At 42.6% G+C, this 18,589-nt stretch overlaps 1 protein-coding gene and 1 long non-coding RNA gene across 2 annotated transcripts in view; one reads left to right on the forward strand and one right to left on the reverse strand.

Moving 5' to 3' along the window:
* The window catches only part of LOC115275257, a 24,496-nt gene extending 17,627 nt beyond the window's left edge, over positions 1-6,869 (reverse strand). The window contains exon 1 of the long non-coding RNA XR_003901447.1: positions 6,806-6,869. This is a non-coding gene — a long non-coding RNA (uncharacterized LOC115275257). The remainder of the gene's footprint in view (positions 1-6,805) is intronic.
* The window catches only part of FERMT1 (fermitin family member 1), a 35,912-nt gene extending 22,879 nt beyond the window's left edge, over positions 1-13,033 (forward strand). Inside the window, exons 9-14 of the mRNA XM_029918947.1 lie at positions 5,307-5,431; positions 6,142-6,248; positions 7,435-7,656; positions 8,516-8,640; positions 9,708-9,849; positions 12,002-13,033. Coding sequence (XP_029774807.1) covers positions 5,307-5,431; positions 6,142-6,248; positions 7,435-7,656; positions 8,516-8,640; positions 9,708-9,849; positions 12,002-12,175 — 895 coding nt within the window. The 3' untranslated portion in view covers positions 12,176-13,033. The remainder of the gene's footprint in view (positions 1-5,306; positions 5,432-6,141; positions 6,249-7,434; positions 7,657-8,515; positions 8,641-9,707; positions 9,850-12,001) is intronic.
* The last annotated feature ends 5,556 nt before the right edge of the window (positions 13,034-18,589 follow it).

An 18,589-nucleotide genomic window follows, 5' to 3' on the forward strand; every position in this document is an offset into this window, starting at 1 on the left:
TGCCAGTTTCACTATGATATGTCATGCCGAAGGTTGATTCAAGTTACGTCTTAGGATAGTTCTCTGTGCCTCTTTGGATTTCAAGTTCTCAGCTATAATTTGATCAAGCATCCCTTCAGGACCTTTTTTTCTTCTTCTTCTTCAGGAATTCCTATGATACGGATATTGTTCCTTTCGATTGTATCACTCAGGTCTCGAATTCTCCTTTTGTGCTCCTGTATCAATTTCTCTCTCTTTTTCTTGGCTTCCTCTTTTTCTATAACTGTGTCTTCTAATTCACCTATTCTACTCACTGCCTCTTCAGTCTGTTATTATGCACCTCATTTATAGCATTTTTTAATTAATCACAGCTATTTTGAAGGTCCCTAGTCTTTGCATCAAGTTTCTCTGATGACTTCCATGCTTTTTTCAGGCCCAGCGATTAATTTTATGACAATTGTTCTAAATTCTTGTTCAGTTATGTTGCTTGTGTCTGTTTTGAGCCGTTCTGTGGCTGTGACTTCTTCCTGGAATTTTTTTAAAGGAGAGTTCTTTTGTTCCATCATTTTGGCTAGCTTTCTGTCTCTTGTCAGTTTTGAAAGCTTGTTATGCACTCTGTACCTGTTAGTATTGCTCTGTTAAAGGAGGCTCATTGACTGTCCAGGGCCTGTCCATTCAGGAAGTGTTTTTTTAATGGTGTCTCTCAGTTTCTCTTGTTGTGCCTTTGGTTATTTTACTTCCCTACTCAGTGATATTTGGGACTGTCCACCATGTGTGCTATGGCTTGTTTCTTGAGGTAGCCCTGAAAAGGAAAACAGACAGACAAACACACAGGAAACAAAAGCACACAAAGGCACAGACAAATCAAACAAACAAACCAAAAAGGGAAAGAAAAAAAGCAAAGAAAAAAAAAAGAAAGAAAAGGGGGGGAGACAAAAACAACAAAAGACAAAGGACAGTCTAAAGGCACAAAACCAGTGGAGGGGAGAGAGAAGAATGAGATAAGGAAAAATATATCTGAATGGCAATAATTGATCCAATCATGGCGATGCATCAATGTTGGTCTTTCCCAGGCTGGGGGGGGGGGGGAGGAGAAAAAGAAAAAAAGGGCAGCTCTCCAGCGCTGATGGGTGTGGTTTGGTTAAGGTAGGTCTCAAGCACTGCTCTCTGAGGCCCCACGTTGGTGGTTGTGGGGAGAAGAATCTCTTCTCAAACCAAGCATTGCAACCCACTCTTTTGGGTCTGATCTCCCTGTTCTGTGGGTGGGCCAAGTTGTATTTTCCAAGTTCCACCTTGTTTCCAAATCCTAGTCCACACACTTTGATGATACCGCCCGAGATGAGATGTACTCCCACAGGCCAGGCAGTGCCACCAGTGTGCCTTGCCAAGCCCAAGGAAAACACGCCAGCTGAAGGGGACAAATCTCTCTCCCCACACCCTGCAGTTACAGATGGGATGATAGGATCCATCTCCATCCCAGGCTGAGGTTTATCTCTTCTCTAGAGATAGCTCTAGGAGCATTTTTCAGCCTCTCTTTCTCTTTCCCTGGTCTCTCCATAGCTCTGTGTGCTCCCTGATGCTCTGCGTAGAGTGAGGCTTCCTCCCATTCAAGACTCAGGGTCCCGGCCCAGTTTTTTCTTTCCTAGTTCGCACGCATTCGCTCACTCATGAGGCTGCCTTCTTTGGGGACTCTGTGTATATTCCTCCCACTCTGGTAGATCAGAGTATTGTGGCTTCAGTCCTTCTTAGTTTGATAGATGAGGGCAGGTGAAAATTACAAAGGTCCCTACTTCTCCACCATCTTGCCCCCTCCTCCCTCACCAAACTGGGACTTTATACCTAATTACAGTTTCAACCTTCCCCAAAAATTAGTCTTAACTGGGCAGGAGGGAATTTGCTGATCAGCACCAATGAGGTTGTCTGTCACATGAGCCTTTCATCTCCCAAAAGATGAGGTAATCCACCTAATAGACCTCCTGCCCTTCCCCCCCAGGAAGGTGACCTTGCCTAGAACAGGTTTTTCTTTTGCTAATAACTTTCTTACCCCAACTTCCTTCCTCTGACAATCTTCCATTTTGTACCATACCTCAGAGCTCCCCTCTGCTTGCTAGATGGGATGATGCCCAATTTATGAATCACTTAATAAAGCCAATTAATATCTTCAAAGTTTAAAACATAATAAAATAAAACAATGTTATCTGCACACCTTTAAAACTTGGAAACAGAATTTTTACATTAAACATCCAAATGAAGTTACAGTGTATTTTTTTAAAGAAAGAGGGAGACTACACACAAGTGGGGTAGGGGCAGAGAGAGAGGGGGAGACTACACACAAGTGGGGTAGGGGCAGAGAGAGAGGGGGAGAGAGAATCCCAAGCTGGCTCCACACTGTCAGTGCAGAGCCCAATGCAGGGCTCCATCCCATGAACTGTGAGACCATGACCTGAGCAGAAATCAAAAGTCAGATGCTCAACCAACTGAGCCACCCAGGTGGCCTGAAGTTATAGTATGTTTTAAACCCACTTATTAAAAATATAAAAATACAACATATTCTGATTAATTTTCATAAGTGAGTGAGTGACATCAGGGATAATGGAACTCAGTAGCTGTGCTTCAATAAAACCTTCAAAACTAGGTAGATGGCACTATACAGTGAACATTGTGATTTAGTAAGTGTGGCCAACAGTACTTCCTCAACTGGGATGTATGTAACTGAGTAACAACCTCCCTTTTGGAAACAAACTGAATTCTTCATCTTCATTTTTAATTTATATATTTGTATAGGGTTTATAATGTATATATTACAGATATTATAAATAAATAATTGTAAATGTGTTAAGCAAAGGGTATTCTATTTATATAACGTATATGGGTAATATTGTATATTAAAATATGCAAAATATTTTAAAGATGGAGTGTATCCAGTTTTAGTTTGGAGATTACTGGCCTAGACTAGTGTTTCTCAAACTCAGGAATCACCTTGGGAAAGCATACTTAAAATGCAGAACCCCAGGGCCTAAGCTAGCCATGCTGAATATGAGTCTCTGGGACAAGGACTTGTATGTTTCTAACAAGCTCCCTTCCAATTTTAATGAATACCAGAGTTTGAGAAAATAAAGAAAATATTCTAGAAAATAAAGTCCCAACTCCTCACAGAACATTCAGAGTCCCACCGTGGCCCCAACCTGTCTTACCATTCCCTGTCTCCATCATCTTCTACCCATGGAAATGTCGTAGCCACAGAAATGTCCATTGCTTAGCTCAGTGCCCAGTGTGAGGTAGGTGTCCAAGATGCATTTGACCCAGCTCTTGTTTACAAGGTGCCCACCTCTGACTCACCTCTATGCTTTGCATGTGCTATTGCTACCTTCTGAAATTTCTTTTCTCTTTCCTCCAAATTCTTATCCATCCTTCATTCTATGTTTAAATGCTGTGTCCTCTGCAACTCACCTACAATGCACATCCTTGTTCTGTAACTTACCATATTTTATTTATTGAGATGTGCATTTCCCTCTTGACTTTGGGCCCTATGAAGATTCCGAAGATTGCCTCATCCTTGTGTTTATCATGTCCCATGCAGCTGCCTTCTCCACTTCTTCCCCTACCCTGTCCTGCTGCAGCTTCTGGATCACGGAATAGGAGCAATCAATAATCATTAGCTTTGGGAATGAATGGAAGCACCCTGGAAGATGAACCAAACAGGAAGACGATAGCAGTGGGAATCTCTTGATACTCTAAAGTCCAGTTAAAATGGAGCTGCAGAGTTCCATTCTTTCTTATGACTAGAAATATTTAGGACTTAATGAGACTTTACTGTCTTTTGCTTAAAAGCTTGTCTTCTGATTCTATTTTGAAAATACTATTAATTTTGGAGATTCTGATTCTTAGACAAACAACCTTCAAATGTGTTCTTAGGATTATCGTAACTACAGCTTTCAATGTAATTAATGTTATTTTGACACAGCAGTTTTGTAAATCTTGGAAATGTTACCTGCATATAATGTTTTCAATTTTATTTTATACTTTTTATGTTATATACTGACTTTTTTATGAACATCTTCTCCCTTGTCTTTGTGTTAAGTGTAACACATTTTTAGCTAAGGAAAGACGAAGGTCGACATGTTAAAAATCTTGCCCCAAATTACGTATGAGTGGGGTTACCACAAACTTCCTCTCTCTCTCTCGTTCTTGAATGTAGAAATCCACTGCTCTCGCACGAGATTCACCCCACAGCTGGACTGCTGCACAGAACCATGCACAGCTCATGTTATCTTTTCTCTGCCCAGCGGTACCCCTTCACCCACTTCCCAGCTCGCTCTCATGTTTTCTATTTTCAGTGACCCAACTGAGACCTGCCATTGGCACCACCAACCTTATGCAGTCCAAAGTACAAAATTTTCCCACCCCCACAGATACCACTTTTGGAGATCTGCCCCCAAAACATTTTTTTAAATGTTTATTAATTTTTGAGAGAAAGAAACAGAGCATGAGCAGGGGAGGGGCACAGAGAGAGGGAGACACAGAATCCGAAGCAGGCTCCAGGCTCTGAGCTGCCAGCACAGAGCCCTACACGGGGCTCAAACTCACAAACTGTGAGATCATGACCTGAGCTGAAGTCAGGAAGCTAACCAACTGAGCCACCCAAGTGCCCCAAAACATTTTTTAATAACATAGAATCTGTACAAATTAGCTATAGGTTTTTGTAATATCCATGACTCGCTGGGAATTCTCCGGGGGGTTCTCTTAAGGATCAAGAGGAAACCACAGAAAACATGGCTTACTTTTCGATCTAATTTTTATGTCTGATAACTTGAGAACTGTCTTGTCCATATGGACAGCTATTTCAGATCCCAGAAGTATACAGAAATTACAGATGTCCCCAGGTTCATGGATGTTTCTCAAATAACAGTAATAATAATGGCTTATTGAACACTTCAATTATGCCAGGTCCTATGATAAGCACTTTCAGAGATTACCTGTTTCTGTCCTCACAGAATCCCTGTGACTTGGAGGCTGATACTGTCCCCATCGCACAGAGGTAGTGACGTGGCCCAGGCAGATGAAGTGTCTTTCCGAGGGTTACACGTTAGGCAGTAGCAGAGCCAGAATGGTCTAACTCCTGAGATTCTGCATTAACTTCTACATCTCATATTAAAAACCCCATTTTTACTTTTTAGAAATGAGTAAGAAATTTGAAAACTACTTTTAAAAATAAAGACTATGGCGTATGGACGGGTTTCTAGAGCATCTTGATCCACTTGAAATCTGCAATGTGTTCCTATGTTTCTGGGTGGGTATTAAAATGCTAATTGTACTTTCGTTTGCAGGCCCAAGAAGCTAATATTAAAAGCTTTCAAACAATACTGGTTCATTTTTAAAGACACATCTATAACCTACTTTAAAAATAAGGAACTTGAACAAGGAGAACCAGTAGAAAAACTAAATCTTAGAGGTAAGAGAGTCCAACATGAGGGTATGGGCTTGTCATGACCCAGCCAGCACACATATGAAAGCCAAGACTCCTGCCCAGTGAAGCGGGGTTCACTCCCAGAGGAACCTCTCTATCTCACTGGTTTCCACATGGCAGCCTGTTCGCAGCATTCTGCTATCCTTTCTTCCCCAGTGTGTCCAAGCCTACAGAGTGGTGGTAATTGGTGTCATTAGTGAGGCATTGTAGGATCCCAAAACTTTCTAAATTCCAGAACAGTTCTGTTTAATTCAGTGTCACTTCAGTTTCTGTCCCAGTGTCTGAAAGTGGCTGTGAGTGTAACGTAACTCCACCAACTGAAAATACTTAACCAAATGCACTCAGCTCCCTTATTGTATGGTGACAGAAAATTCCCTCTGCTTTAACTTATTTTAGTAGCTTATATTCATAACTCAGTGCTACTATGAGTTAGAATCGCCAAATCAACTTGGAAAATGAATTCAGTTGATGACATATTTAAAAGAATAACAAAATATTTTCTGTTATCCATGTTAGTTGTTCATGAGTCTTATTTAGTTATCTTCTAATTAATGTTGCCCACTTGCTCCTCAGTTTTTCAGAAGAGGACCAAATCTGAAGGGCTTACGTTCAAAGTGTTTCTTTTAGATGCACATCTGATATTGATATAACAGATTTCTCAGAACTCAGTTTTGTCCCTTCCTTTTATAATTCAGGCTGTGAAGTTGTGCCAGATGTAAATGTAGCAGGGCGAAAATTTGGAATCAAGTTACTAATCCCTGTTGCCGATGGTATGAATGAAGTATATCTGAGATGTGACCATGTAAGTAAAACCACAAAAGTGCTAACTCCCTTCACCTTTTTTAAACCTAAGGACAAACCAGCTGAGATGCTTTCTCAAATCAGAGCACTCATCAGTCAGCTATTGCTTTGTAACAAACAACCACAAAGTCAAATGACACATACCAGTAAACATTTGTCTCTGAAACATCTACGGGCTTGAATGATCAGCCGTGTGTCAGCTAGACAGATCTGCTTCCAGCCGGAAGTCTGGCTAGGCTTGGCTCCTTTGCTGGAGATTAAGCTCACTGTATTTATTCTGGGTGCCCAGCTGCCCAGGGAGGCTCTGCTATATAGTGATGGTGGAAGTGCAACAGAGGAACTACAAACATGGCAGACCTTCTAAAGGTTGGGCTTTCAGTTAGTACATTGTTATTTCCACCTACATTCCATTGACTAAAGTCCATGCTGGGGCTCAAAGTCAAGAGGTGGAAAATTACACTCTGGCTCCAACGAGACAGACTGTAAAATTACATGGCAAAAGGTGTGGATACCAGGAGGATGAAGATTGAGGTCAGTAATTCAGTGCACTATACTTACTGTTGCTCTGAAGAATTCTGTTCAGCTGCATCCCCTTAGCTTCTGACCATTCCACTTGGCTCTCTGAGGTAGAAAATGAGCACACACATTAAAGAACAATAGAGGCCACCACTCACTGGTTCAGAGCCCATCCGTGGACCTGATTCCTACCATGGGATTCAAATCTTTACCAAGAATAGACCAGGGTAGACATTATATGGGAAATCAGTTAATGATTTTTTCCCTCATTTCCTTCTGTCATAGAGATCAGACATGATATGAACATGGAAACATGTATCAAGGAAGTCCGGCGGGTAGCTTGGGTTTTCACCTATCTATGCTCCATGGTGCTTCTGTGTCCTTGGTTTATCTTTAAAAGCAAAGTTCCCTGCATGGAATTTATCACAACCGACATTCCTATTCTCTAGCCCTTTAGCATAGGGAATCTCAACATGGAACTCAAAAACTTTTATTGGGTTTTAAATTAGGTGATTGACAGCCACTCAGAACATGTGTCATTTCACATCTTTCCTTGTTTGGTAGGTGACACTTTCGTATACTGTAGAAATGAAAGCCCACCTCCTGCTCTGTTCCCAGCAGGGTGGCTTTGCACCTGAATTTGTGTCTTAGCCCTCTGATGTTTGCTGCAGGAGAATCAATATGCCCAATGGATGGCTGCCTGCATCTTGGCATCGAAGGGCAAAACCATGGCAGACAGCTCCTACCAGCCAGAGGTCCTCAACATCCTTTCATTTTTGAGGATGAAAAATCGGAACTCAGCGTCTCAGGTGGCTTCCAATATTGAAACCATGGACACGAACCCTGAATGTTTTGTGTCACCTCGATATGCAAAAAAACACAAGTCTAAGCAGGTACTGCTAATCTTGTTTGAGTGACTGCAGTAAATTCTGTATTTTCTGAAGTACAATGAGGAATTAAAATGATTGAGGCCATCATCATGAAAAGATCAGCTCATGGGGATATTTGACTTTAGACTCAGTATTAGATGATATTAAGAGATTATTATTCATTTTGTTAGAGCTGAATACTGCTAACTGAACATAGTAATATTCCCAGATTTAATTAAAATTATTTAGTCCCCACAAACTAAAATTTTAAATTGTGCGTCCACCAGAGGGGGTAAAAAGTTACACAAATAGACTAATGTAAGCAGAACCACTGTCCATGGACACTATATAGACCCTATAAAGAGGAACCCAGAACTCTCCATCTACATGAACCGTAGAAGTTTATGTGTTGATTGGTCTTGTTCCTTCTTCTCCCCAGTGATTTATATGTTTTATAGAAGGAGAGAAGGGGGGGCGCCTGGGTGGCTCAGTCGGTTAAGCCTCTGGCTTCGGCTCAGGTCAGATCTCACGTTCGTGGGTTCGAGCCCCGTGTCAGGCTCTGTGCTAACAGCTAGCTCAGAGCCTGGAGCCTGCTTCCGGTTCTGTGTCTTCTTCTCTCTCTGCCCCTCCCCCTCTCATGCTCTGTCTCTCTCTGTATTAAAAATAAATAAAACATTAAAAAAATTAAAAAAAAAAAGAAGGAGAGAAGGGAAGAGAGAATGAATGAATGAATGGCTGAATGAATGGATGAAAACGAATTCTCTTTGTAGAGCTACAATTGGGCCTTGCATTTATTTTTTCTCCTGGGGATCTGAGCTAAAGGGACGATTACAGAATGTCACTGTATGCTAAGGATAGTTTTATGTCTATTACTTCTGCTTAGCTGGCAGCCCGGATTCTAGAAGCCCACCAGAATGTGGCCCAGATGCCACTGGTTGAAGCCAAGCTGCGGTTCATCCAGGCATGGCAATCTCTACCAGAATTCGGCCTCACCTACTACCTTGTCAGGTGATTACAGTGTTCACTTGCCTCTCTTGCTCTCCATTTGTTTCTAAGTGCCTTCCTTGGATCCCAGTTTCTTCTCAGTCTAGAAGGTAGAACCTTTTTCTTTTAGAACCCTGTCCTTTCCCAAATGGCCCAAACACATTGGCTGCTCAGAATGATCTTCGTTGCCTTCTCTTCACAGTACCTGCCTGGGTTCCCTGCTTCTTCCCTTGTTCCTAAATTGGCAGCCAGAGTGATTTTTTTTAAGAGCTGAGTCAAACCATGGCTCACAACCATCTGATGGCTTTCTGGCTCACTCAGTGTATAAACCAAATCCTTACAATGGCCCTATGAGACCTTAGCTCTGGGATTTCACACCTCTGCCCCTCCTTCACTGTGCCCAGCCACACCAGCCTCCTGGCAGGGCCCTGAGCGCGCACCTGCACGCACGCGTGCACACACACACAAATAAATAAATAAAATGCTGCAGTCTTGCACTGCCTATGCCCTCTGCCTACTGCCTTTTTCCACAGATACCCACGTAACACATTCCCTCACCAACATCTTTAATCAAATGTCCTCTCTCACCACAGTCTTCCCTGACTCCCTTTGTAAGACTATAACGACCCCATTTGCCAGTATTCCCTGTCCTCCTTCTGTGTTTTAGGTTCCTTCATGATCTTATCCACCATATATAGTTCACTTTCTCATGACCCTGCCCCCCACTAGAATACAAGCTCCATGAAGACAGGCATTTTCTGTCTACTGAGGTCACTACTATATTCCTTTGGCCTAGAAGGGTGCCGGGCATACATGGTTGGCAATTTTAAATTAATTGACTTGACCTTTTCTTACTTTGCTTTCCACTGATGTCAGTTTTACGTAAAGGATGTGTGCAGGACAGCCTTCATTCTCTCCATTCTTCATATGTGCTTTATATCATAGTAAAAACACCCTTCTGTACAAAGCTAATCCTTCCCTGTCCATTCTTCGGATGTCATTTAGAAATGTTCATATTAAGAAGTTGTATACCAATGAACATTGTATTACAGAAAGCAGTTGCTTCTTTAATTCATATTAATTTTTTTTAGATTTAAAGGAAGCAAGAAAGATGATATTCTGGGAGTTTCCTATAATAGGTTGATTAGAATCGATGCAACCACTGGGATTCCAGTTACAACATGGAGATTCACAAATATGAAGCAGTGGAATGTCAACTGGGAAATCCGGCAGGTACAGTGGAAGTTTTTGGTATATTCGGCATTGAGCCTATGCACATGTGTTCCATCGGAATTGTACATCACTCTGTTCATACATTTAGAACTCAGGAACCACAGGCACATGGCCATTGTCTGCTAAAATAATCACATGCAGTTCTGGGCAGTTTCCTAACAAGTACAAGCGAAATGGTTTTGAATTAACACCATGGGTTGGCTGAGTCTCCATATGGACTTTCCATACAGACTCTAAAATTGCTAAGCAATTTGATTAGTTTCCTTCAGCTCAGCATAGGATTATAGAAGACGTAAGCTGATAATTACTTAGCAGAAACTACCTGAGATAGAACTGTCATTCAAAATGAATCCAAAAAGGCCTCATCTGATGGCCTCCCAAGAGGTCCAACTAGTTCAGGACTCAAAGGCTCATCTGCCCAAATGGAGAGCATTCCAGTCCCAAAAAGGAAAAACTATTAGAGAAACAAGTGATGTGAGCAGGGATGACTGAGAAAAGCTGTGTCTCTTGAGTTAGGAGGCCCCCAAACTGTCTACCTCCCAATAACTGCACCCCAGGAGCTAAGTTCAAGCCAAGGCTATAAGCTGGGAAATTCTAGATCAAGTCCGAGGCACCTTAGCATCCAGCTGATTTAACACATTCTGATATTGATAAGAATCTTTTCTCCTGGGGCACCTGGGTGGCTCAGTCAGTTAAGCATCCAACTTCCGCTCAGGTCATCATCTCATGGTCTGTGAGTTCAAGTCCCACACTGGGCTCTGTGCTGACAGTTCAGAGCCTAGACCTTGCTTCAGATTCTGTGTCTCCCTCTCTCTCTGCCCCTCCCCTATTCTCTCTCTCTCAAGTAAATAAAGATGGAAAGAATTAAAGAAAAAAAAGAATCTCTTCTACTTTGTGTTCTTTTTTTCCAGTAGAAAGCCATCCACCTAGAGGGGTGATAAGAGACTTGTGCTGTGTTTTAAATTTTTTTAATGTTAATGTATTTTTGAAAGACAGAGTGTAAGCAGAGGAGGGGCAGAGAGAGAGACACACACAAAATTGGAAGCAGGCTCCAGACTTCGAGCTGCCAGCACAGAGCCCGACGTGGGGCTTGAGTCCGTAAGCCAGGAAATCCTGACCTGAGCTGAAGTCAGATGCTCAACCAACTGAGCCGCCCAGGGACCCCACTCACACTTTTTTTAAGAACCAGGGATCCTTTCAGTGGAATACTCATTTGTAGAATAAAAGTCTGAGATTAGGTGGCCTCTAAGGCAGTGGCTCTAAAACCTTGTTCAGTATTAGGATCACCTGGGGAGCTTTAAAACACCACTGCCCTGCGGTTTCTGGGTGGCTCAGCTGGTTAAGCGGCTGACTTTGGCTCAGGTCATGATCTCACAGTTCGTCAGTTCGAGCCCTGCGTCGGGCTCTGTGCTGACAGCTCAGAGCCTGGAGCCTGCTTCGGATTCTGTGTCTCCCTCTCTCTCTGACCCTCCCCCGCTCATGCTCTGTGTGTGTCTCTCTCTCAGAATTAAATAAACATTAAAAAAAAATTTTTAAATAAATAAAATACCCAGGCCACGCTGCCCAAGCCACACCCTGGCCACGCTGCCCAGGCCACACCTGGCATCAGTAATTTTTAAAAGTCCACTTGGGCAACCAAGGTCTGAGAACAAGTGAAGAATGTTTCTTCTGGCTTTGAGAGTTTCATTCAGCTGGGAAGGGCTGCAGGCCTGCTGGGTACAGGAAAATTCAGGGGAGCCTTTTACTCTCCATCAAAAAGTCTGCAAAATATCCTGTCCCTCAACAGAGGGAGTGCTTAAGAAGTTATTAATTATATCTAAACAAGAGTGACAGAAAGTATCTCTGTGTGCTGGGAATTAGAATGCTTTGCCAGGTGTGCAGCAAAGCTGACACCACAAGGGGGCGCAAAGAGAGTAAAGACAAATTTACTGTAAGCGGTTAATGGAAGTGGTGATTGCTTTGGAGTTTTTTGTTTTGGCAGGGTTTTGTTTTATTTTGGTTTTTGGTTTTTTTGTCTGTGGGGTTTTGGGGAAAGCAGGAGGAATTATCTGTAAGCCACCTAAGGAGTCCTCAGCTCTGACACCATCCCAAGGCAGTTTTTTCTTCATTTTCCTTGTCAGAGTTTAAGCTCACCTGTGCCTTCCTCTTCCAGGTGGCAATTGAATTTGACCAGAATGTCTTCATTGCATTCACCTGCCTGAGTGCAGATTGCAAGATTGTGCATGAATACATCGGTGGCTACATTTTCCTGTCCACCCGGTCCAAGGACCAGAATGAGACCCTTGACGAGGATCTGTTCCACAAGTTGACTGGTGGTCAGGACTGAAGCAAAACAGACCTGCCTACACAGAAGGCGAGCCAAGGACGGTCCTCTCTGGACAGATGGGATCCTTGGCTTACACAGTGTGTGGAGTCCAGACTGACAGACATCATATACTTACCACTGGTCACTCAGATGAAGACCCTTGCCTCATTTCAAACATGTTGCCTAACATATCCCTTTCCTTTCTTTGCCTTGTCCTAGCAGTGACGGAGGGGGCCTCCGGGGCCTTTCCTGTAAAACAGGTGGGTAAAAGGCTAATACTCCAAGATTACACTATAGCCCAGTATGTAGCTGCAATTCTATGACTTCTAGAACCTGCAGGTATAAATCTAAAGTCACCAGTGTGCTTTTCTGCTTTGTTGCTAAGTCATCAGAAAGACAGAAAGGTTAAAAGCACATGTAGGCAAGGATATATCTTATTTCCTAACTCAGTTATAAAAAGAAATTTTTCTTTCCTTAACAGTACTACTTTTAGTTCCCATCTTGTGAAAATGGCAGAAGGAATCCACACACTTTTTCCCTATAGGTCAAGGTCTGGGGGTGGGGAGACGAGAGGTGGAGTTCCTGGTACTTGTTGGTGACAAGGGGTCAGAGCAGTGGCCTGCAATGTCATCAGTTCACAGAGACTTCTGCAGAGGTGACTACTGACCCATCTGGTCCTGGACATCAGTGCCCTGAGGTTACTGCTGCCACCTGCAGGTCCTGTTCCATTCCTGGGGATTCCTCAGCCACCTTTAAGTCCTTCCTGATGACACGGGTGACACAGAGGAACAGGGAAATCCATTCCTCAACCCAGCTGCATGTCTCAACTGCTTCTACTCTCAGCTGGGGCTCAGGACGATGGGCCCAGTTCTCTGTTTATAAACCTCCCTGCATCCAGGCTTACAATGGGGTCTCCATCCCAGCTAGTCATGGAGACAAGGACAAACCTATTCTGGATGACCACCAAGTTCAGGGGCTGATGGCTTCCTCACTGGCTTCTGTCTACATTTTGTAAATCAGGAGCCGATAATAGACTTACTCTTTTTCCCTTTTTGCTCTTGCTATCTCTGCCTCAAAACAAGAGTGTGTGCCTCAATTGTCATTTCCTGTTTTGGTTTGTCAGCTTTGGGAGGAATGGGTTTTGAGAGAGAAAGAAGCAATATCCGGGGTAGAGGGAAATATCAGATAGTATTTAGTTACATTTTATAAATGTTCTCCTGTCACAGAAAGGACTTGGGCTGCAATGGTAAAGCAGAGCCTTCATTTCCATTTTGAAATTCTTTTAGGATACAAACCTCTGGGAGCCTGGCCAGAGCTCAAATGCCCCAAAACATCAACTGTGCTTTCTTCTCCAACTAAGACATTTGAGAAGAGAGATCTCCACAGCTCCAGGAACCACATTAAGACAGCCCTGTCTAGGGAGCCCAGGCCCTGAGTTGGAAGCTGTTACTGGAAAGTCCTCTTGTAGCCTCCCCTGAAGACTCCCCAGGCACCAGCTGAACTTCCAAGGCCCAGCTTGAAGCCAGGGGGTGGCTTAGGCACTTGGGAAATCTGGTGCACATCATAAACTTTGCTTGAAATGCTTTGTATAGAAACTAGTTCTGAGCAACACTTGGTGCTGGTCATTTCTATGTAGTCTTGGGCTCTATTATTTTAGAACCTAAGTCACGTCTTTAAGATTGTGTCAGGCCCTAGGTTAAAATAATGCTCCTTGAGGCCACAGGTTACATGTCTGCTGCCAAGCACAGCCCTCCATAACTTACCAGAATTGAACCTTCAGTGTAACTCTCTTCCTTGGCTTTCCATGGTTGTCCAACATAGCCATGAACACACTCAAAGGAGTTGACTGTTCTTCACCAAACTTTCCAGGGAACATTTTTTTCATGACTATACGGCCACATCCCAAAGGAATAAAGAAGTGTGACCAACAAAACCTTAAATGCTGCTATTCCCATGTGCAACTTAAAGACTCAACATTGGGTGCAAAAGGTCATCTACCTTACTATGATGAAATTTTAAATTAATGTGTCTTTCAGCTTCCTTTGTTCTTGTCTATACTAGATGGGGAAATCTGCATTTTTTACTATTTTTATAAATTTTGTAATTAAAAACTTTATCTGGATTTGAGTATGGTCTGGTTGTGTCCTCTCCAGTCTGCTGTCTCTAAACAGGTAAGTATCTTCTACCCCTGAGAAAGGAATGCAACTTTCAAGGCAAATGCATACTTTTCCTCGCAGTTCCAAGATTTGAGCTCATTCCTGCCTGTGAGATTGATTAGAGAGCTCACTTACCCGTTGGCTTTAACTCCTTTCCCATTGAAGGTCCCTAGATTTCCCGACATCATTAGCTCTTTTTTCCATGTCTACCTTTTAGTAAAAGCATGAGAGAGCAAAGAAAAACCCAAAGGTGAAGGAGCATCAGAGGGCCTCTGACTTGATGGACAATTGTCCAAAACATTCGGATTTGATTTAGTGGTAGATGGTCCATAGCAGGCGGTAATGTGCAGCTTACAGATGTCCCTTCATGCAGTTCTCACGTCCACCCAGCGTGGGGCAGGAATGGCTTGCTTCTCATTTCACAAAGGAGGAAACAGGCTGAAGGTGAAGTAACTTGCCCAAGCTCACACGACCGGTAAGCAGCAGAACCAGAATTCAAAACCTAGTGTGACTTACTAACACTGTCCACGGACATACACTGTTGACATTTTGGATTGTGTCTTTCCAGCCTTTATACCATCTCACATACTAGTTTTAGGTTTTGTATTTTAATATTATATCTATTAAGTCATTCCACATTCATGGAAATTGAAAAATTCATGAGAGGGGCACCTGGTTGGCTCAGTCGATTAAGAGTCCGGCTTTGGCTCAGGTCATGATCTCATGGTTCATGGGTTCGAGCCCTGTGTCGGGCTCTGTGCTAACAGCTGAGAGCCTGGAGCCTGCTTCAGATTCTGTGTCTCTCTCTCTCTGACCCTCCCCTGCTCGCACTGTCTCTCTCTGTCTCAAAAATAAATAAAAAACATTAAAAGATTTTTTTAAAAAAAGAAAAATTCATGAGATATTCACTGAGGAAAAAAGAAGAGTAGCTATTTAGCTTCTGGTTGAATGCAAAGTATGGGGCAATGATCCTGCCTGAAAGCAGCTTAAAATGTCCCCACCTTCATCCACCTCCTCCACCCTCCATCCCCCACATTTGGCAACCATCAGTCTGTTCTATGAGTTTATTTCTTTTAGATTCCACATATAAGTATGATTATACAGTATTTGTCTTTTTCTGCCTTATTTCACCTAGCATAATGCCCTCGTTCCATCCATGTTGTTGCAAATGTCAGGATTTCCCTCTTCTTTATGGCTGAATAATACTCCAGTGTGTGTGTGTGTGTGTGTGTGTACATTTTATCTATTTACCCATCAGTAGACACTTACGTTGTTTCCATATCTTGGAATAATTGTTGTGAATAATGTTGCAATGAACATAGGGATGCAGATATCTCTTCAAGACAGTGATTGCATTAGCCTGGTCAATAAGGAAACTGGAACAAAAACAGAAAATCCAAGCCCCCACCTGACAGTGTATGTCTCCTCATCTATAAAACAAGGGTCTGGACTGTGCAGTTTCTTATAGCCTTTGTCTCCAGAATTGTTTGATTGTGGTCCACTTTCCCCACAATCCAGTAAGGGTACATCCTTCACTCCTATGCACCACACACACACACACACACACACACTTCCAAAACTGTAGCATCACTCTGCTGACACTGGCCCATTATCCGAGTCAGGCCACATAGTTCTATAACTTGAATTTCAGGGCAGGTCGACAGGCTGCCCTGACAGTCAGATAAGGCACAGGGGTGAAACAGATACGAAGAGGTTAAATAGTCGTGCCAACCAATATGTTAGAGCAAGTCAGATCTTGCATCTGCCTCCCCAAATAATATTCTTGACAATAATAGAGTTATTATTACATGGCTAAAAGAATTAGAATGCTAAGATATATTATGAGGTATCATTTGTGCTTCCCGTGAGTCCTCTCAGTTCAAACTCTGGGTGAGGTAAGTATTGTCAGCCTTGTACAGATTAGGAAATGTGCAGTGGTTGCTGGTAAATGCAGGGGGAGACGTGATTCACCCATTTCCCGGTGTGAAGACTTCCTCTGTAGCCAGCACGGCACCAGTGAACACAACTGGGAAGATACCAAACACCCAGCTCCCTGACCGGGACAAGCCAGCTCTAGCACACTCTGGAACTATTGTGCACAGAGAAGTCAAGCAACTCAGCAAGGTCACCTAGCCACAGTGTGGAAAGTGGGGATTTGAACCCAGACCTTCTGCCTTGAGTGATGTTCTCTAGCACTGCTCTTGGTAATTCTGTGTGAATGGCAAGGCCTCTTGAGTCAAGAGCTAGATTGTCTTTGTGATAACTCCCTTGAGGTGATTTGCCCCTATCCTGCCCCAACATATTTCAGTAAGGCCTACAAAATGCCATAGCCATTTTTCCCCTTCAATTAGATCATACCAGATTTCAAAAGGCAAAAGAGTGAAATTTTCTATAAAAAAGTCTTCAGATCCCAATTGCTGGCCCACTTGTCCAATATGATATCTGATTGCAAATCTGGGTCAGAGGTAGCATTCAGAGGTGGGAAAGAGTCCTCCCCTCTTCCCAGCAGAGAAAACACCAACCCATGACCAGAGAAAACCCCACCCCACCCCCATCTCCACACATGGTTGGCCGAGGTCCTGCCATTGCATGTGAGTGATTAATGTCAATTCCACCAGAGAGAGGCAACTTTCCCTCAGGGACTGAGCTGTTTTTAGAGGCTGAGTGAAGTGTTCTTATTCTGACCTTTTCCTCCCTTCATAAATCGTTCTTTGAGTCAGGTAGACGTCAGAAGAGAAAATGGGCAGCCAAAGAGTTGGCAAGAAGCTGTTGAATAATCAACTCCTTATAACCGCAGCAAAGTTCATTCTAGGACAAGGGACTGCAAATGCTGGTGTGTTTGGGGGGAGGTGATATACACAGATGCAGACAGACGTGAGACACAGGGATCTGTGAGGCATGCCCTGCCTAGTATTCACAGATCTTAAAATATATGAATACGTATCTAATATATCCGAGAACCCCATGTAACCTGTGGGCCAATAGCTGTCAATCCCTGCTAGGCCTCAGCCAACTGTATTTCAGCCAGTTCAGTCAAACACACACATACACACAAGCATACACACATATTATATATATATATATATATATATATATATTTTATATAAGCTATCTAACATAAATATGTGGTTGATACATTTATTGTATATTTATTTTATATTTATATATAAATTATATATACATACATATTTCTAGCAGTTAAAATTGCTTAGCTACAAAAGTGACAGAAAACTGAAAATAATAGTGGCTTAAACAAGGGAAGTTTTTCTCTCTTCCACCTGAAACTCCTTAGGCAAGCCTAGGCCAATAAAGCCTGTATATCATATCAAGGACCCATGTCGTGGCATCTTTTCCATCCACTACATATAGCTTCTGTTCACAAAGTCCTCTCATGATTTGACATGTCTGCTCTGGCTCAGGCATTATGTCATACGGCTTCAATTAACTACAAGGGAGGTTGAAATACTTGGTCTTTATTCAAAATAGCCAAGCCTCAACTAAAAATTAGATTTCCTTTACTGGTAAAGGGGCTGAAAATAGATATCAGGAAACAAGTAGCTCCTACTATGTGCTATGCACTTCACTAGTTGCCAAGGATAATACAATCTAGCAAGAGACAGTTGAGTAAATAACTCTGTAATGTTATATAACAGGCATTATTCTTGATACATTAAAAAGATATGAGAATAATAAAGAGGGAAACCTTTCGTTAGAGTCAAGAGCAAAAGGAGGAAGATTTCCCAGAGAGTGGGACATTTAGACTTGGTCTTGAAGGATGAATAAGAGTTTTCCAAGTGGGGAAAAGGACAGAAATAAGGTCAAGCTGGAAGAGGGACCATTAGTGACTGGTGCGCACGCACGCACACGTGTGTGTGTGTGTGTGTGTGTGTGTGTGTGTGTGTGTGTATGAAAAACTCATTCTGAAAGCAATTCCAGAACAAGAATTACACACATATTTTCAACACTTGAAAGCATCATCTGCAAAACGGCATCATCTACAAAACGACATCATCTACCAAGTAACTTTGCTCAAGACCAACCCTTGCCAGATAATTTCTTTAAATCACTCTCAGATGATGACCCAGACATCCTCTTCAAGTAAAATAAACATGTTCTCAATCCTCCCAGGAAAGAAAATGATCTCAGAGTTCTAATCTTGGGTTCTTTCTTAGACTTATGTTATGAAACTAATGCTAGTTCCTCCAGCAACAAAATGGAAATATATCATGTGGTCTCATCTAAAAGAATTTGTCAGCAACTTCCTAGAATTTAGAGTCTC

Source organism: Suricata suricatta, chromosome 12 (assembly GCF_006229205.1).
Source record: "Suricata suricatta isolate VVHF042 chromosome 12, meerkat_22Aug2017_6uvM2_HiC, whole genome shotgun sequence".
NCBI classification, from domain to species: domain Eukaryota; kingdom Metazoa; phylum Chordata; class Mammalia; order Carnivora; family Herpestidae; genus Suricata; species Suricata suricatta.